Source organism: Bombyx mandarina, chromosome 11, assembly GCF_030267445.1.
Source record: "Bombyx mandarina strain Sakado chromosome 11, ASM3026744v2".
NCBI classification, from domain to species: Eukaryota; Metazoa; Arthropoda; class Insecta; order Lepidoptera; family Bombycidae; genus Bombyx; species Bombyx mandarina.
In genome coordinates, this window is record NC_143218.1 from 4,899,212 (window position 1) to 4,920,927 (window position 21,716).

The window sequence follows — 21,716 nt, forward strand, 5'->3', positions numbered from 1 at the left end:
TTAAAATTATTATATGCGTGTATGAATTGTTTTGTTAACAACGAAATAACTAGCGAATGTTTGTGTTTGTGAACATTTATATAATATGCACAGATGACTTATTTACAATGCCCTAAATATTGAAAAGTTCTCTAAGGATTTTTTTAATGATTCTTTGTTTTTACAAATACCTACGTCTATTTTTACGGCTTAGTGTCACATTTCAAATACTTATCGAGTACCTATCTGTTATCTGTGTAATTTGTAAAGTGATAAAAACAGTTTTAATTACGTTTAGGAGATCCTATCATCATCATCAGCCTGCGGCAGTCCACTGCTGGACATAGGCCTCCCCCAAAGCTCACCACTGAACCCGATCTTCGGTTCTACGCATCCAGTTACTGCCAGCTGCTCGCTCCATCTAGCAGGAGGGCGTCCTACACTACGTTTGCTGTTTCGCAGTCTCCACTCCAGAACACGTCTACCCCAACGGTTATCGGTTCTGCGACATAAAATATGTGACCAGCCACGGAATAGATTACTTATCTATTCCGTGTGACCAGCCCATTGCCACTTCAGCTTACTAACTCTGGAGGAGTAGGAGATCCTATATTCATTTTTATATAAATAATAATGGAACGTTTGTCTTTTATGCATTCTTAAGCCATGCTTTTGATTGTAATGATATTTAGTGTCGTTGAAGTTGGCGCTCCGCGAAGGCTTCTTTGGTCGTACCATCGAGGAATTTCAAGAAATCCGTGTAAAATCAGCTTTTTACACATGCCCGTGGCTGGTTTTCACCACCTTTAAATATAAATAGCACATATACCTACCTATTACTGGTTGGTCTATGCTTTTGTCTTTTTTAACTATTAAATTATCATTCATTGTTCACGTGTGTTTTTTTATTGTTAAGTCTTACAAGAATATACAGCATATAAAAAGGTATTTATTTTTTTGACAACAAGATTTTCGTTTGAAATGATTTAGGAAATTAAATTATGCACTATGAACACACAATATAATATGGAAATAATCGAAATTTTACTGTGTATTTTTTACGTACTAGTGGTCACGCAGTAGGTAGTCGAAATTCGACTATAATTAATTGAAATTATAAGTTTGAACATTATTATGGTATATTGTCAAAGACCATTCTACTTCTTTATTAACAGATTTCGCCATGACTACACTGTACATAAATAATACTTTAGATAAACAATATTATTTTATTCTCAACTAGCGACCCGCCCTCGCTTCGCTTCGGAAACATTAAATTTTATTATTGAATAGTTGAGTCCCGCAATGTTACCCGCGCTTATTGTCGTACCTCAGGTGACGCCGCGGGGCGTAGCTAGTCTAAAAAAAGTAGCCTAAGTTACTCCTTATATAATCAGCTACCTGTCAGTAAAAGTCCCGTCAAAATCGGTCCAGCCGTTCCAGAGATTAGCCGGAACAAACAGACAGACAGACAAAAATTGTAAAAAATGTTATTTTGGTGTATGTACCGTATATATATTCATATGCATGTAGTAAAAAGCGGTTATTTCAATGTTACAAACAGACACTCCAATTTTATTTATATGTATGGATTTGACCACAGACTTTAAGCAATAACAAAACAATAAAAAAAGTTTGACAATAAACAAAGATATGTTTATGTGCGTGTGTGTCAAATACATGGTTATTGTGTGGTGTGTGTAATGTTTTTTTTTTAATGTAATGTTTTATTAATGCATAATTTAAAAAAATATTACCATTCTGCACTACTTCTCTACATTCTCTATAAGTTTGGGAAATTTCATACTCCCCCTCCTCCATTAATATATAGATAATAGGTAAAAGAATACATACGGCCATAGTTAAGATGTGTCATTCGGAAAAATTACTATCGTTTTTATACTGGCTTCACGGGACTTTGTAGGAACGTATCTACCGCGTTATAAGAGGGTTACCTATAATCTAAAATGCTTTAATTCGCTCAGCTGGTAATAAGCTGATTAGAACAAGCGCTCGAGGCGTTTTCGGACAATTTATGAACTTCCTGAACTTGCTAATTTTGTAGGAACTTAAACGAAAATAGCGAGGAACGTGTCTGCAGCGGAGCCAGGGAATGCGTAGGGAACAAGAGTGGATTTAGGTCAGGTCTGTTTTGGCTGCAGACTGTGCGTTGTGTAGAGTTATTGACAGTGACATTGATAGCTGCCGGTTGACTGCTGCGTTGCTTTTTTGGCTGTGGGTTATTCTGGTTTCGCGTTGTTGGGCGAACTCTAAATCTACCGACACATCTAGTCTCTGAATATTTACTGGTGGTAGGACCTCTTGTGAGTCCGCACGGGTAGGTACCACCACCCTGCCTATTTCTGCCGTGAAGCAGTAATGCGTTTCGTTTTGAAGGGTGGGGCAGCCGTTGTAGCTATACTGAGACTTACAACTACAGAACCTTTTACTTGAAACTGGCATAAAGTTAAAACTATTGCCATAAAAAAAAAAACTACAGAACCAATGTCCCATTTGCACAATTCGAAATGTGATAAGTTGACATCAAATTAAATAGCTCATCATTAATCTAAAGTAATGATTTTCGATGAATGTGGATACGTTTGCTTCATTTGTAATTGAAAATATTAGTGAGTTGAAATTCGACTATAATTAACTGACATTGTAAGTTTGAACATTATTATGATTCTCTTGTCAAATACTATTAAAATACTTATACATATAACCACAGATTTCGCCAAGACTAGGTACACTATAGACAAATAATATTAAAGTCAAGCAATGTTAATCTATTCTCAATTTGACAGCAGACTTTAAACAATAACAAAAGTTTGACAATAAACAAAGAGTATACATTAATTGTGTGTGTCAAATACATGGTAGTGCGTGTAATGTTTTTTTTTTAATCATTTAACGTGTTTTTTATGCTCAATTAAAAAAATTATTAACATTCTGCACTCCTTCTCTATCTATACTAATATATGACGGAGGAGAAACGCTGAAGGAATGTTTTTAAAAAGTGTGACGTCAGCATTGTTGACGTCACGGTCATTAAGTTCTCGATGATGACTCATGTTTGGGCTTCCAAAACAAAACTTCACGAGAACTGCGTATATTGCACGAGAAGCATAACAACGTTACAGAGAGATCCGTACTGTACTACGGCTCGGACACGAATGAATAAACGCTTTTTTTTTTTTTTTTTTCCTACCTAAGCTGAGAGCCTTGAGAGGCTATATCAGCGTAACCCTAACTTTAGTAGGTGAGCTCACGGGGCTCAAACCTGACGATGTTGCTAACACGAACCCTAGCAAGAGTCGTGCTTCGCAGAATCTACCACCGGATCGGAAACGCGACCCACTGAGAAGATCCGGCGAGAAACTCAGTGGGCTGTGTCTGAGAGTTAATTTACTCGTCGAGCCCTTCGTCGCAAGCGACGGGTTCGACGAGAACGGTGACCGGTGCTTGAATTACCTAAAAGCACCGTTAGTGGATCGGGTGGATCCGAGATGACGTGTTTTGGGCGACGTCGACTGCTTTCCATTCTGTCCGCAGGATCGGGAATGTAGTTACCGGCGGCCACGATGAGAGGGTTCTCGTGTCGTGCCGCTTTATCGAAGTGGGATAAACGCTAGACAGCACGGCCGTATTTATAGGACTTCGTACACGTCAGCGTGTTTACAAGTATTAAACACGTGAGCGTGTTTACAAGATTTTAAAGTATTGAAATTACAATAAAAGGGACTGTTTAACATCAATTTCTTATCACAGAGTAATTAGTTGATGATCAGTAGGTAAATAGTCATATTTGCGCCGACATATATATTTACGGATTTTCCGTTATAACTACTGGACCATGCATCCGATTGACTTGGAACTTGGTATCCATGTAGAAAATACATGTATTTAATGGATAGGCTTTATATGAGTGTTGGACTCCCTAATAATAATGACAATAAATAATAATGTTAATTTTAAATGCCTAGCGAAGCGGGCGAGTAAGGCTGGTATTCTCTATAAGTGTGGAAAATTGCATGCTCCTTCGTTCGCGCAATTTTCGTAAAAAGGAGTACCTACAAAGTTTTTGGCTCACGCATTAATTTACAGCTTAGTTGGATGTGATGTGAGTTGCGTCTCCGATAGACTCCAAAGCTCATTTTTTTTTTGTTTTTTTTATTTGTTATATGGGTGGACGAGCTCACAGACCCCTGGTGTTTCATTTATTTATTTATTCAATTTAATACAAAGTCAGGCTTACAGTTTGCACCAAAACGCCTAACTCGTTAACACAAAAAAACATTATTAAAACTATTAAGTATTATTATTATGCTAAAATAAAATTATTTTAGACAAAAGTATTCCCCAGTTATCGGCAAACACGTCAGCATCCTGGATTTCGGGCAGAAATTCGTTTAACAGTGCAATTGCCCTGGCCGTTGGACAGTTCCTAGCTCAACGGGTCCTCAGTCCCGCCAATGCCGCGAATAAGTGATGGCGGCGGCGCATTCCCGCCCGCGCATACTGTTGCGGGACGAATAGTGTCATTTGCCTTAGTGCCAAGGGATTATTGACTCTATTCTGTAATAGAGAACAGTAATGTACGAGTAAATGCAACTTTCGCCTGTGGTTAAGGGTATCCAGTCCAACCATACCTGACACAAAAAGCGACGGAAACAAAAACTGATAATAACCATATAGCCTCTTATACAGGTACCGAGCAGACTTACGCTGAACTCTCACTATAAGCATTTTTTTTTATTGCTTAGATGGATGGACGAGCTCACAGCCCACCTGGTGTTAAGTGGTTACTGGAGCCCATAGACATCCACGCATTCGCAACGCATGTTTCACAGCAGAAACAGGCAGAGTGGTGGTACCTACCAGTGCGGACTCACAAGACGTCCTACCAACTGTATTCGAAGTAAATTCGAAGGTCTACAGTTAAAGCGAAATCGACCTCATTCTTCACAGCGACAGATACAACGTGAGATTTGAGACTCAAGCTATTGCTGGTATTATTATTTTTTAAGTTTCAAAAACACATCTGACTTACGTCATTCTGTTTTACAGACGACGAAAAAAAATATCGGATCATATGGTCAATGTTTTGGGATGCATGCGATTTTCGTAGTTAGCGTACAGGAAATAAAATTTAGTTTCGCTTGTATCGCTCAAAAGGATCACCATATGACTGGACTTTGAATTGGATCGTGGTGTGCGTGAAATACTGGATTTATTTTTTAATGTGCAAACAACTTTATTTCTTATAGAAACTTTGACAGTGACTATATTTCGTTGTATATCTTTTTGTTATGTGTGCGTTCAAACAGGATTCGGATCCCATATGATTTTGTGTGACATTCCTTTAGTTAAATAGCCACGCGTGATTACTGCTTTATATCACATACGTTTAGAGTAGAAAATCGTTTGTTGTGAATATTCGTTCTTCGATCTAGTTGTGGGGTCAGCCGGGTTGGCCTGCTCCCAGCTGGGCTGCCAGGCGCAAAACTTTAAATACAACTATTAATATCAATAGTTTGTAGTTTTCTATGACAGACAAATCAGGGGCATTAAAGCGGTACACTTATCTATGAATGGTGTGAAGGATCATTACAGATTGCAAGGCCAGATCTGATTTCTTGTAACCTAACAGCGTGTTTTAGTCTGCAAAATAATATAGTTGTGGCGCCTATCAAGTTAAAATTATTGTTGGCGATTGTTATTAGCAATGTTATTGCATAGTTTATCAGCGTAGTGTTTGCGACCGCTCATATCGTACTACCTGTACTGCCATAGAAATAGTTAGCCGGAACAAAGCAATGAGAAAAGAACTCGAAATGAACAATTATCATAATAATATTTCCTAAGCAATTGAACATACAAAACTGTGAAAGGGAGCTAAGTCTATAAGTTATTTTAAATAAAATCTTAGGAAGCTTACTTTTTTCAAATGCATTATTTTAATGAAAATAATCTCCTAACCAACAGGGTGTCTTATAATTTTTTTACAGACCATTATGGATTATGGATATCCATAATATCTTCTTTGAACCTAGTACAGACTTTTGCTTTTTCAAAGGTTAACGTAGCGAATTTTAACGATTAATCGTATTTCTACTATGCCTTTATGAACGAAAATATCTTAAGAGGAAAATAATAATAAAATATCAGCGGGTTCCATAGATACTATTATGAGAATGAAACAACCAATTTTGAAATTGAAGTCGGTTCTAATTTTACAAAAAGATTAAACACTCTGATTGTTTAAAAATAGGCTGAACAGTGATACTAATCTATACGAGCTTATAAAACCCCTACCATCTAATATTATTAATGTTACCAAATTAAACTATCATTCATCTTGTTTCCATATTAGTTTCCAAATTAGGAGAAATTTCGAATGACGCTATTCTGAGAGCAAGTTGGCCAACAGAACGATAAAAAAACGGTCCCGCCACTCCCCGTTCGCCGAGGCAAACCGGGAAAATTCAGTTGCTCCCTGACTGCGGTTACGGGTAGTCGCAGCTCAGTTCATACCATTTATACTGGTTGATAATTGAACAATTTTGGATTGCTATGATAATGGACTAGTGATTTTAGTGTTTTAAATTAGAATTAAAACGTTGTGCCAAAATGTGGGGAGAGAGTAGTGAAAATTGCGAAAATAATTGCCAGTGTTCCGGGTAAGTATCTATTTATCATATTAACATTATTATTTTTCAAAACAATGTGTCAATGTTGCTATTTTTAACTTCACACTCATAGGCATCTATTAAGTTCGTCTTTCCTAAACGTTCATAAGAAATTAGTACCTCCAAAGAAATATGTTCTTTTCGATTATATATTATGTTAACAATAGTAAACGCTAAATTTGCAGCAACATTTTAATGATAAACATACCAAATAATACATTTTTAAGTGGAAGTAAATTATAGAATTTTGGGAAGGGCCTCTCATAGCTGAAATGACTTGTAACTGGCAGGTTTTTGGATGTTTTAAATCGATTATAACAAATTCCTGTTGATTTTAATATGCTTCTATTAGCTCGGTATATATTTTTGTTTGTATTTAGTATAATATTTGACCGTAATCTCAATCGTATCGAAGTCGTCCGCCCAACTTAACAATTCTCACTCGCGTCAAGGAGCGATGTAGACACATTAATATTATAACTTCGCTCTAATATCCCGATAGGTATCGACAGGTTATAAGAAAAAATGAAACCAAATTGTTAGTTCTGTGCTATTAAATGTGTTTTGAAACTGCACACGTTTTTATTTTGTAATATTCCAACGTGTTATTGTGAACCCGCACAACTAAGCACCATTTTCTTCCTTTTTTTTATGTTTGAGAGATTACTGGTGGCCCGGAGGCCTTTCCAGTTTTACCAAGGCAGATGGGCGAGCAAGGGCTCAGCCAGGAGGGGCGGGATTTGCTAACAGTTACCCGAGCGCCTCCAAAGGAGACCTTACAACTCAAGAGTGAGTCGTCGTGGCCTAACGGATAAGACGTCCGGTGTATTCGTGTTGAAGCGATGCACCGGTGTTCGAATCCCGCAGGCGGGTACCAATTTTTCTAATGAAATACGTACTCAACAAATGTTCACGATTGACTTCCACGGTGAAGGAATAACATCGTGTAATAAGAATCAAACCCGCAAAATTATAATTTGCGTAATTACTGGTGGTAGGACCTCTTGTGAGTCCGCGCGGGTGGGTACCACCACCCTGCCTATTTCTGCCGTGAAGCAGTAATGCGTTTCGGTTTGAAGGGTGGGGCAGCCGTTGTAACTATACTTGAGACCTTAGAACTTGTATCTCAAGGTGGGTGGCGCATTTACGTTGTGGATGTCTATGGGCTCCAGTAACCACTTAACTCCAGGTGGGCTGTGAGCTCGTCCACCCATCTAAGCAATAAAAAAAAAAAAAAAAAAGAGTAGCTGCTTCGCGAATGAATCTACTACCGGATCGGTATCGGAATTCTCTTCCGTCTCTAGTGACATAGTCATGCGTTTTGAAGTGTGAGACAATAATTACATTCGTATAACTTAATGCAATGATTTGACATGTTACTAACAGTGCTTAATGGTAGAAATAGACAATATCGACGGCTCATTTGTGTGAGCCTACACATCGTGTCGCTAGTTTTTGGCATGACAAAAAACATGTCTGCCTTATCGTATAACGGCTGTGACTGAATTCACACCAAGTAACGATATATTATGTTACGGATGTACTTAAAAATAGGTAATCTATTAATTTAAATGGGATTGTAGGGCGAAATCTAATGAATCTTTGGTTTGACAACTTAATCTTTTATTTTTAAGTCATACTTTAGTGTTTTTACGAAAACCTCGTCATGACAACCAAAGACATTGACATTGACATTCACGTTTTTTAAAACGAATCTAGCGTGCTAGCATGGACTGACTAAAAACTAAAAATAAGATGTAAATTGTATATAGGTATATGTGGGAAGATTTTTTAGTTATCTATATCCATAATTTCATTTTCTTTCAAATGATCATTGAATTGATAGTTATTTATACGAGTAATTTTTGAATCATGAAATGTTGTAGATTACTGTGCTAAACTTTAGTGCCCCTCTGCCATCTTTGCACCCCCAGCCACCCGGGGGCTTCGTAGGGAGTTCGACCCTCCTCCCCCCCACCCGCCTGATTGTGAGCGCTCACTGCGCGTGCTACCAATAAAATGCTCACGATTATTGATGGCTCAATATGTTGTTGATTTTCTTTCCTCGTGGTACAGAGATATGATTAAATAACACTTTATAATAACTTGTTGTTCAGGGTGGGGTCAATGGTAAAAGGTCTCGTGGACGAAGCCCCATGACCATGGACTGGTCAGATGAAAATCCTTACAAAAATCCCCACTTAACGAGTGCGTGCGTCAAGTCTCAGTTCGGGAACTATGAAGAACAGCTGTTAAGTCTTTAATAATCAAGGATTCCACATGACCACGACTCCTCTGCCAAGAGTAGCCGACTGTGATGATGATGTGGACATCACAATGTTTCAATGTATTTTTTATTTTATTTAATCTCCATTAAAGCCGACTTGAAATTCGCGGAAACGGAAATAACCAGTTAAAAGCGACTGTAAAAAGAGCATATGAATTTTCGGCAATTGACCTGCAATTGAACATAGATACAATAATTTTTATGGTTTCACTTTAATATCGAGCGGTGAATATCCCACATGCCTTTTGTTGTTTTAACAACGATTTGTCTAAAATTAGAATTTACGCAGCGAACTTGTTGATTTTTGCTATACACACGGAAAGTGTTCACATAAGTTAACCGACTTCAAAATAAAGGGAGGTTATCAATTAGACTGCATTGATTTGCATGAACGTTACTTGAGAACTTGGTGAACTGATTTTGTATAAAAATTGTGGTTTCTCATTGGTTGATCCATTTAAATTGTATCCTTAATAATGCGTGCTTAATTTACTTTGAATACATTGACGATATAGGTACTCATGTTTATATTTGTGTCGAAATCTTGATTTTTTTGCGTTTTTAAGCTTTTATAGACTCGAAGTTGTGCTTTATTGTGCTTACTTGAGTACCTAGCGTTAAGAGGTCACCTGGGACATTGACAACGTAATTGCCACCACCCGCCTTGACCGAAACTAGGTTTCTAAGATCTCAGTTTTAACAGTACAACGGCTGCCTCACCCATTAAACCTGTGGCGGCTAGCCATTACGCAACACAAGATATTCGACAGATGCCCGAATCTCGCTTACGGCATTACCAAGATAAGCTTGCATATACACAAGTTCCGAAGAACATTCGGACCGTCGGTCTAGTGAGCAATATCACCCGCTCCGTGGAAGATCTTCTCTTGGTCATATACACACGGCAGAGATAGATGGTGGTGCCGGAAGGTGGAGGAAATGATTGCCTTCTCAGTACTGCTATACTACAGTGGATGACTGAATCCAGCCAAGATCACTCCCAATCATCGCGCGTCGTCTAAACAATGTCCACACAAATTTCTCCATCATTTTGACCCAATTTTTTTTAATGAATCGTTCCTCGTTCCATTTCTTAAGCGATGTTTTATATCTTCGTTTAAGAGATGTTTTATTAGTTCGAATTTGTTCTGTAATAAGAACTATGATTAATATAATCGAGAGGTGAAAGGTTGTTTGGTTTCAAGCGACATTTTTGCAATTTTATAGGACAGCCATAAAAAGTTTTGGAAAAAAGATCAAAGCACTAGCTAACCGCACCACCGGCCACTCAGTTATGTATAAATACAACAAGCTAAAGGTTTAAGATCAGCTTCACCCTAACGTGTGGGTGAGCTCACGGGGCTCAAACCGGAGTGTTGCTAACACTGACCCTAGCAAGAGCAGTGCTTCGTAGAATCTACCACCGGATCAGAATCTGAGAAGATCCGGGGCGTAACTCAGTGAGCTAAACCATACCGCCATTACTACTACAGTTTTTTTTCTGCTTAGATTGCTTAGATGGATGGACGAGCTCACAGCCCAGCTGGTGTTAAATGGTTGCTGGAGCCCATAGACATCTACAACGTAAATGCGCCACCCACCTTGAGATATAAGTTCTAAGGTCTCAAGTATAGTTATAACGGCTGTCCCACCCTACAAACCGAAACGCATTACTGCTTCACGGCAGAAATAGGCAGGGTAGTGGTACCTACCCGCGCGGACTCACAAGAGGCCCTACCGCCAGTAGTTTCACTAGTAGTTTTGTAATTTATAAATAGATTATAATACGAAAGAAAGAAAAGGGAGTAAATCCAATACGGGTGTATTGTTGTCGCCAAGGGCTTAGGGCTTTGACCACCGCAACGCCATAAAAAACCGTTTGTTTTTTTTGTTTGTCAAAACCTATCCGAGGTCGCACGGAATACATTTTTTCTCTACCTATTCGCTGGTAGTGTAAGAGGCTATTCCAGCTACGCCCGGACGGGCATGTGAGCTTACAGGCTCAACCTGAGAGGATTTGCTTACACTGACCCTAGCAAGAGCAGTGCTTTGCAGAATTTACCACCGGATCAGAAACGCGACTCACTGAGAAGATCCGGCGACTGGTAGATTCCCATTTGGTGAATGTAAAAAAGAGAAAAAAAAAAATTGGCTGTCTGTAAAGAAGTGATAACTTCATAAAGAAACATTGATGAAAAATTACATACTTTTATGAATTGAATTGAATTATTATCACTATTATTTTGCGTGATACAAAGGAGTTAATTGAAAATTACATATTTTTTTTGGATAAATTAACCCTTGGTCTGATCGTGCCACTCTATCGCTTGTTCCGCGCTCTCGCTCGCACACTCAAGCTCGAGCGGAACGTGACACTTTTTCGTGCGTGTAACCGGTGTTTATCGATTTAAAAGACACATTATCACGTCAAAAATTAACTCAAAACCATTTGTTGGATTATATTATTAAAACAATCGTTCGAATACATACTAATACTAGAGGATAACCGATAAAGTTGATTATTAAAAACACGAATAAAACAACATTTTCTGAAAATAAATCGTAGTTAGATCGATTTATCGCCCCCGAAATCCCCTGTATACTAAATTTTATGAAAATCGTTGGAGCCGTTTCCGAGATTCAGATCATATATATTATAATATATTTACATACAAGAATTGCTCGTTTAAATATAAAAGATTAAAATTCATTATTTTGTCTTTTAATTCACTAAATGAATTCGAATAATTTTAATATTTTTGACCGTCATCTGTCGAAGCGTTGGATAGGTAATCTGTTTTGTGTTTGGCTCGGGTGCGTTTTGGCGCGAAATAACGAGTCGAAGTTTGCCAAAGATGGCGCGGAATTTTGATTAAACATTTCATAAACAAACCAAATAATTTCGTATAAATTCAAATCATCAAAAAGAAACATCGATCGATGTTAATCATTTGTAAGACAAATACACTTATAAGAATGTACTATTGTATTTTTATTTTGGTGAGTGATATTTATAGGTCTAGTCTCCGTTCGAACCCGTCGCTTGCGACGAAGGGTTCCGCGAGTAAATTAACCCATAGACCCACCATAACCCACTGAGTTTCTCGCTGGATGTTCTCAGCGGGTCGCGATCCCGATCTGGTAGATTCTGCGAAGCACTGCTCTTGCTTGGACCAGTGTTAGCAACATCTCCGGAGCCCCGTGAGCTCACCTACAGGCTAAGGTTGCGCCGAAATAGCCTCTCAAGGCTATCAGCATAGGTAGAAAAATAGAAATACGCTTGAAAATACGTTATGTCTTTTTTTTACCATCTGTTGTTACGTGCGATGTTTGAAATCAGTTAATTATGTAAATGCCTCCAACCCCGGTGCAACGGGCCGTGAATAGCCGTTTTTAAAGATCATACGTAGTTAATGCCCTATACGACTTCAGTACACGTTAGAGTCACGGCTCAGTGGTGCAGGAGTTAGCGCTCTTGACCGTTGCACACAGGGTCGCGGGTTCGATTCCCGCATTGAGCAAACATTGTGTGATCAACAGGTTTGTTTGCTCTTTGTTTGGGCGTTTATTATCGACATATGTATTTGTAATTAAAGGTCCGTTTTATTTGGTCCGATTTAACTTCAATTATGGTTACACAATTCAAATAGCTGAAGAAGCTTTTTTTTATGATATTTACTTCAGATTTTAAACTTTAAATGGTTCTCCTCTAAAATATCAAAAATGTCGCTTAAACCAAATTGCTTTTCACCCCTCGATGTGTATACATTTGAATGTATATAAGTATGTATGTATGGTACTTAAAACACAAGTAATTCTAAATTGGAGCTAAGTTATTTATTTATTATTCGTGTAATGAACAAATCAATCTGTTTGCTCTTTGGGTGGTAAATTACCATTTTACCTCGGTATTACAATCGTTCATTAAAAACACCAGCCGTGGTTTAGGGCTCCAGAGTGAAGAGTCTCCTCGCATCGTATCAAGAATAGCTGATCTCTGCACAATGCCTCTAACCCACTCGAGCTCACAGCTCGTCTGGTGTTAAGTAGTTACCGGAGCCCATAGACATCTACAACGTAAATGCCGCCACCCACCATGAGATATGAGTTCTATGGTCTCAGTATAGTTACAACGGCTGCTCCACCCTTCAAACCGAAACTTATTAGTTCTTCACGGCAAAAATAGGCAGGGCAACTATACCTACCCGTGCGGACTCACAAGACGTCCTACAGTAATTACACAAATTATAATTTTGCGGGTTTGATTTTTACTACACGATGTTATTCCTTCACCGTGGAAGTCAATCGTGAACATCTATTAAGTACGTATGTCATTAGAAAAATTGGTACTTGCCTGCGGGATTCGAACACCGTTGCATCGCTACATACGAATGCACCGGACGTCTTATCCTTTAGGCCACGACGACTAATTACTTTCCACATAGTAAGTAAGTTTCAGTTAGCACACTAGCTTCCTAGTTTAACGTTCGCGTATCGATCGGAGGGCGTTGAACCCGGCAGATGTGTGGCACCCTCGCAATGGGGGTGAGAAATCAACTAAGAAACCATAGTATTACAAAGCCATAGAAGCGCGAACGGCTATGACTTAGTGACTTAGATAGTTGAAACTATTATAGTGTAAACTTTGCTTTCAACAGCCAGGAAATAAATGCACAGATTGAACTTGGAACGTGGAAGGCTTTAAGGGCAGTGCTTCCCAAATTTTTTGCGCCATGCCCTACGGTAACGTTTCTAACAATTTTTATGCCCCCCATACATAATTTTTAACATTAAAAAATTGGTTTGTTCCCTTAAGAGACATAAATGATGGGTTTTAGGTAGAAATCACAGTGAAATTGTTATCAGAACATAGTAAGTAATATTTCAAAACGTATAATAAAAACTTAAATTCAAATTCAAAATAATTTTAATACAGATTTTCTGTATTAATTTACTGCGATTGCCCCCTTAATTATCAAATTGCTCCTTTGTGGGGCGTGGGTCCCACGTTGGGAAACACCGCTTTAGAGGATAATGAAGTCCTAAGAAGAAATGCGATGGATTGCGTGAAAAACGATATGTGTCAGAGGGGAGTGAGCGAAGAAACGGTATATGATAGAGGACTATGGAAGGAAAAGATATGTTACGCCGACCACAAGTGACTGGGAGAAGGGCAGGAGAACGATGATTGCGGTAGTTCACTTGTCTCTATATTACTTTATTTGTAACTCCAATTTTACAATTTTTTGGTATGTTTTTTTAATTTTATTTTTAAACTGCCCCTTGTGGGTAGACAAGCTCACGGCTCACCTGATGTTAAGTAGTTACCGGAACCCATAGACATCTACAACGTAAATGCCGCACCTTGAGATATAAGTTCTAAGGTCTCAGTATAGTATGTGCTGACTATAGACTATACCGCTTTTCTCTCCATTTTTTCCGAGTACCGCCTTTTTTATTATATTTTGTCCCCACTACTGCTAATGCTCCCATCAACAGTGTTGCCATATGGAACACCGAAAATTGTCTAATTTTAAAATATTAATGATGAATATTATATTATAGTTATTTTAGAACAAACCTTACACTAGTCGTTCATTGCCTTTGTGGGCAAACGCGCATACGCCATGCGATGGTAAGTAGTCGCGGTCGCTCGTGGACATCAACAACGCCCCCGGTAGATACGTCGTGTTCATTCTTGCTACTAGCAAACGTTTCCCGGTGGTTGGGCGTGTTATGAACCCGCACGGGTAGACACCATCGCCCTGCCTATTTCTGCCGCGAAGCAGTAATGCGTTTCGGTTTTGAAGGGTGGGGCATTTGTACTGTAAAAACTGAGACCTTAGAATGTCTATGGGCTCCGGTAACCACTGTTGAAGATCAAATGAAATTCGTAACAATGTAAATATGGCGATATGGAATATGGCGGCGTTTTTCTTTATACACCCTAAGCTTCGTAAAGGAATACATTTTCAAATTTGTTAATGCGTCGCTTTTTTGAGGTTTCTCGAGTTAAGTAATTGAAAAATTGCAGTAATTTCAGTTTCCTCTCGGGAGGATTCGGCGGGCGACCGTTGGTGGCCATTGTTGCTTCGTTCGAAATTCAAAGGCCCAAGCGGTCTTTGTTCGGAGGAGTTCCAAATTTGAAAATTACATTTATTATTTTAATAGTGGCGGCGCTGTTCTCTACCGCCTTCGGATATTAAATGTTTGTACTAAAATAATGAACAGATATTTAAGGCGCAGTGTACACTGATTTTAAATGTTCTACACGAGTGGCACGACATCAAGCCAAAATCGCATATCACAGAGGAGATTATGCTTAACTTGTACCACAAATATCTATATATTAATATGCGAAGTAAAAACTTTGTAACTCATTTTACGGAAATTGCGCGGACGGAGAAGCATAAACCCACACTTATCTTTACAAATAAATAAAATTGGAATGTCTGTTGAAAATAATAAAATAACCACTTTTTACTAAATGCGTAAGTATGAATACCACCGTACATATAACAAAAAACTTTTTTGTTCTTTGTTGCCTGTCTGTTTGTCTGTCCATCTGTTTGTTACGGCTAATGTCTGGAACGGATGGACCGATTTTGACGAGATTTTCACTGATAGGTAGCTTATGATATAAGGAGTAACTAAGGCTTTTTTTAGACTAGCCCCGCTGTGTCACCCGCGGCACTACAATAACCGCGGGTAGCATCGCGGGACCAGTATAGAATATAGAGAGGGAGTGCAGAGTGGTAATTTTTATTTATTATGCAAAAAAATATATATAAAAATAATATTACACATACATTATGACACACACGCTTAAGTATTCTTTTGTTTATTGTTTAAAGGTTGGTCAAATTGAGAATACATTAATATTGTTTGTCTTTAATATTATTTGTCTATAGTGTACTCTTGGCGAAATCTGTAATTATAGAAGTCTCTGACATTAGAACCATAATAATTCTCAAACATATAATTTCAATTAATTATAGTTAATTTTGACTTCTGGGTTACCAATAGTCCTTATAAACAAACACATGAGCTTATTAAATGTGATACAAAACACACCAGTCGATCGATAAAACACAACAAACGATTACCACGCAACTATCGCTTTTATACTCACGAAATAGACTTGCTTTTTGCGTGTCATTACAGACCCCTGGATTACAGCAGGTGCTGCTGTTGAGCCCCGATCGAGGACTATTGTCTGTCTCTTCGAGCTCGTGAATGGAACGTCTAAAATTGGCATAGATCTGTGGTTTTTTTTTGGGGTATCTAATACTATAGATGAGCAGGAAAACGAATGGGACGGTAGTAGTCAATTTGTGTCCTATGTGCTCAGTGAGAGTTTTTTAACGTTCTCGATCGCGTAAAAGTTCGAAACTCGAAACTTGTATGTAGTTGGACCGTTTGCCTATGTTTGCCGCTAGAGGCGCTGTTCCAATTGCATAATATCTTAATGTTTTGCTATTATATACAACTATACTAACTATATAGCAAAATCCGGCACTGCTCCGCTATCAATATCGCAAATAAATTGCCAATAACTGTACCTAGTCTAAGAGTATAGGATGGTTTAGATGGTAGGCATTGCCAACATCCATGAGCAATGACCGTTGTCAGGTACGTCGTATCCTCAACAAAAACAATGGCAAAATACATTAGTAGGACGTTTGATAAACGTATCGGTTCGAAGGGTGGAGCAGCCGTTGTGCTGTAAAAACAGAGACCTTAGAACTCTTGTCTTAAGGTGAATGCCGGCGTTTACGTTGCTGATGTCTATGAGTTCCAATGACCACTTAACATCAAATGGGACGAGCGTACACACATATCTCAGCAATAATAAAAAATCATGACTTTTACGCGTCCTAAAATTTGTTCAAATACTTCCTCACTAACCTAGCAGAGGTTGACTGACGGTAGCGTATGCACCTTAACGACTATCTATAAAATCAGTACTGCCAACAGAGGGCTTAAAAAAAAAAGAATCATAAACAAAGTGCGTTTAAAAAAAGAACACGTAGCGATGGCGGGCGGCGTCCGTTGTGGTATGTCGACTAATTTTTTTTCCTACCTAAGATGATGGCCTAGAGAGACCATATCAGCGTAACCTTAACTAGTAGGTGAGCTCACGGGGCTCAAACCTGACGATGTTGCTAACACGAACCGTATCAAGAGCTGTGCTTCGCACAATCTACCACCGGATCGGAAACGCGACCCGCTGAGAAGATCCGGCGAGAAACTCAATGAGCTGTGTCTGTGGGGTATGTCGACAGAGAGATTTAGACGCTTGAAATTGTCTTCCCAACGCTTCGGTTCGAAGGAACATCAAGCGAATTAAAAGTTCAGTTTAGGGTCCTTATTCGCGTTTTCACTTTTCGCCGATCAAAATAAACAGCGACCTAATTACAATATTCGCGCTTAAAATTTTATCTAATCGCGGATCTAATTATTACATCGTCACAAACACAATGATAATAAATGATAGTTTAAAAAAAAAACAAAAAAAATACGCTTTATATAGAAAATCCAACAAAAAATAAAAAATGTATTAAAAATAGTGTATGAAAAAATGATTTTATTGTAAAAAAAAAGCGTGGGGTGCATGGTAGAAATAGTTATACATATTTTGATAATATACTGAAAAGCATTTATTAAAATTTATTTTTAAACTATTATTTACTTTTTATTTTTTTGTTGAATTTAAATTTTTTCAATTTTTTTTTAATTGTTAAAAAATTTCATCTGAATTTATCCGAGAAATAGGTGATCGGCGCGCCTGGTAGTTTCCTTTGGTCTTGACGAAGACACTCCGGGTCTCGGGAAATAAAAAAATCGCTAATCCTGATTATCCTAGTAAGGATAACGGATCAAACTGTTTAAAATATTGAATTGTCTTCGGTCCTTAATAAGTATGCAAAATTTCGAGTTAATCAGACGTTTTGAAGGGGGTCAAAATAATGTTCAAAGATTCCGTTACATACTAATATACGTATGAAGCTAACAAAAGCGTAATAAAATTATTCCAATACGTACCCCACCGAATATCCTTTGTGAGCGCGTCGTCAAATAAACTAATAAAAACTGTAAAATAGACCATATTACAACTACGCCTAAAGTATGTCTTGATTTTGTCACGCACGGAACCTATAATGGCGTTTATGGTAAATTATCATTTCACATCCGCGTGTATTAGAGGTGTATTTAAGGAAGATGTATCCCGCAAATAAAGTAAACACTGGTGGTAGGACTTCTTGTGAGTCTGCGCGGGTAGGTACCCTGCCTATTTCTACCGTGAATCAGTAATGCGTTTCGGTTTGAAGGGTGGGGCAGCCGTTGTAACTATGCTGAGATCTTAGAACTTATAATATGTCAAGGTGGGTGGCGCATTTACGTTGTAGATGTCCATTAGCTCCAGTAACCACTTAACACCAGGTGGGCTGTGAGCTCGTCCACCCATATAAGCAATAAAAAAAACATGTTGAAAGCACATCAATAGCGCCCTCATTGTATGTACATACCAAATAAGTGTTATTTCAAATCGAATAGTATGTACCACTTATTGTCGATTGAGACGGATTACGCGCTGTTTAAGCCCAACGGTGACCGCTTACAGTCCGGACTGCAAGCCTCGAAGCCAATAAAACAACACTGAAATATGTTTCGCTTCTCTCTCGCTCTCACTACATACATCTGTCTCGCTCTGACCTCACACATTCCTCTCCACTCGCATATTATGTCATGTTACGCGTTAGACGCGCCTTTTGTTATTACCAAGAAACATCACGGTGGAAATTTCGGAGCGGGGTAGACAGTGAATCTTCCGTCTTCCCGTCTATGGCAACCGCCGTCCCACCCTTCAATTCAGGGCTTGGTATTCGTGGCAGAAATATGCAAGATAGTGGTCTCGCTCCGGATCACAACCTAGCGGTTCAAAATCTAAGTAATAAAATAAAAAAAATATTACAAAATCTGAATCGTCTCCCAGCCAACACTCCCCAATCTGCAATCTCGATAAAGGCATCATTAGCACTAAACATACTATAACGGGTCAAATGATCCATTTTCAACTGTGGGCATTGAAAATGCACGTATCATTTTATTGCTTTTGCACATTTGACTTCACGAATTTTTCTTACTAATTAATTTACAGTTGTTAAACATTATTTTTTTGTTTTGTTTTGGTTATTTCGAGTAATACTTGTCGTATACCGGTATCTACCCGCTATGGTAGAAATAGGTAGGTACTAGTAAGTGTTGGTATGATTTGGTATGATTAGTGTTAATGGGTAGTTTTCAAATTTGGGGCCAAAACCGAGTTATTTCATTTAATTCTCATAACCTTACCGTTACCGTAAATGAGTCGACTATTATCAAAGGCGGCAATCTGACTTTTGGACAATGATTGGTAAATCAGAAAAACGACTGACGATTGACTTTGTATTCCATTGGCAGTCACAAAACTCTTCGGAACGACATCTTAGATAAATAACAGGTTAACTATTAACCTTTATTTAATGCAGGTTTTGAACCGTATTCTTTGAAGGAGACGATTATATTCAAATAAATCTGTATTGACATATCAATAAAAAAATTTTGTCCAAATGTACAGATTGCCGCCTTTGATAATAGACGACTCAAATATAAGTACAGTAAATTCGTTGTCATGACAACAGGCAGGTGGTCCTATAACTATATATTCGTAAACATTGTTCAATTAGAAGCTATACATTACAAACTGCCCTAAATCTCATTTGTATCACTGGTCCGAAATTCAAATTCTAACTTCTTTGTTATTTTTTCAGTAATGCGTGTTGAAATTCGGCAATTTTATTTAATCAGTATATAACACAACTCGACCCGCCCTCGCTTCGCTTCGGAAACTGTAATTTATTATTGATTTCTCCACTATTTAATGGATGTTATTACACATATAAACCCTTCTCTTCAATCACCCTATTAAAAAAAACCGCATCATAATCCATTGCGTAGTTTTAAAGATTTAAGCATACATGGGGATATAGGGACAGAGAAAGCAACTTCATTTTATACTATGTAGTGATAATAAAGGAAAACTAACTGGATATTAGAACATTATTAAAAACAAAACAAGTACGATTTCTAAGCTTTTTAAAAAAGTTCCTATTTGAATTGTCATCCGTGTTGGCGTTATCAAATGCGTAAAATGAAAAATATAAATGAATATTATACAATATTATTATTAAATGTGTGATTGAGACTTAATTGTGATAAAGCATTTTTTTTATTCTGTACACGCCTAAATAAAAAAAAATGTGGAAAATTACAGAAAGTTTAAATTGATGAAATCGTTACTTTTTTGGCCGCAAAATTGAAAACGACCCTATTAATGCTCTCACTAACACAACACTCCAGTCGCCTTGGCTTCGGGAACACCCATAGCGAACACCATAAACCTTAGCGAGAAAGGTCAGGCGAGTCGTAAATAAATATTTTAATATTCACACGGCGATTACCTGCTCGTGTCTATGATCTAATAGGAAGTGGCGTCATCAGCTCGGATGACCGGTATTACGCGTTGCCCTGAGCTCGGGAATGTCGCAAACGCAGCGTCCGTCACCGGGTCGTTATTACGGAACCTGAACTTATTGTGGAATGTCGCTTCAAATGTTATTTTTATTGGTATTGATCGACCGCTTTAAGACACATAAACAATTGCTAAGCAATTTCTTAGAAAGTTAAATCGCTGAGATTTTATAGGTCTTTAGAGAGAGAACATTTCGATAAAGCGGCACGACACGAGAACCCTCTCATCGTGGCCGCCGGTAACTACATAGCCGATCCCGCGGACCGAATGATAAACAGTCGACGTCGCCCTAAACACGTCATTACGGATCCTCCCGATCCATTAACGGTGTTTTTAGGTACCACAAGCACCGGTCACCGTCCTCGCCGAACCCGCCGCTTGCGACGAAGGGCTTGACGAGTAAATTAATCCACAGACACAACGCACTGTGTTTCTCGCCGGATCTTCTCAGCGGGTCGCGTTTCCGATCCGGTGGTAGATTCTGCGAAGCACGGCTCTTGCTAAGTTTCGTGTTAGCAACGTCATCAGGTTTGAGCCCCGTGTGAGCTCACCTACTAATTCGGCGAATCTAGAATAACCCCTCGAGGTTACTAGAATAGGTAGGAAAAAAGAGAGAAGAAAAGAAGAAAAAATACAATTTATTGCACACCAAAAACACAATTTACATTCAAAACCAGTCAACGAGCAGATAAATTTGTACAATAGGCGGTCTTATCGCTATAAGCGCTCTCTTCCAAACAACCGTCTAATTTAGAGAAACTCTGGAAAATATAAAAATATAGCAGGTATGTTGCGGCGTACTATTTGACAATAAATTATTATAGAAAATATGGTAAATTTTACTGGTGGAAGGACCTCTTGTGAGTCCGCACGGGTAGGTACCACCACCCCGCCTATTTCTGCCATGAAGCAGTAATGCGTTTCGGTTTGAAGGGTGGGGCAGCCGTTGTGAATATACTGAGACCTTAGATTTTATATTTCAAGGTGGGTGGCGCATTTACGTTGTAGATGTCTATGGGCTCCGGTAACCACTTAACATTATATGGGCTGTGAGCTCGTCCACCCATTTGAGCAATAAAATAAAAAAAAAACAGTCTTCTTTCTATACGGAACCGAATTTCGTCTTTGAGTCAATAGAACTATGGTACTTTCTATTTATTCTTCGCTCAAGAAAAATCTTCCG

General features: G+C 38.4%; 1 protein-coding gene across 1 annotated transcript in view; it reads left to right on the forward strand.

The window, feature by feature from the left end:
* The first annotated feature begins 6,469 nt into the window (after positions 1 to 6,469).
* Positions 6,470 to 21,716, forward strand: part of Cdc25 (cell division cycle 25) — a 44,557-nt gene continuing 29,310 nt past the window's right edge. The window contains exon 1 of the mRNA XM_028175608.2: positions 6,470 to 6,662. Coding sequence (XP_028031409.2) covers positions 6,613 to 6,662 — 50 coding nt within the window. The 5' untranslated portion in view covers positions 6,470 to 6,612. The remainder of the gene's footprint in view (positions 6,663 to 21,716) is intronic.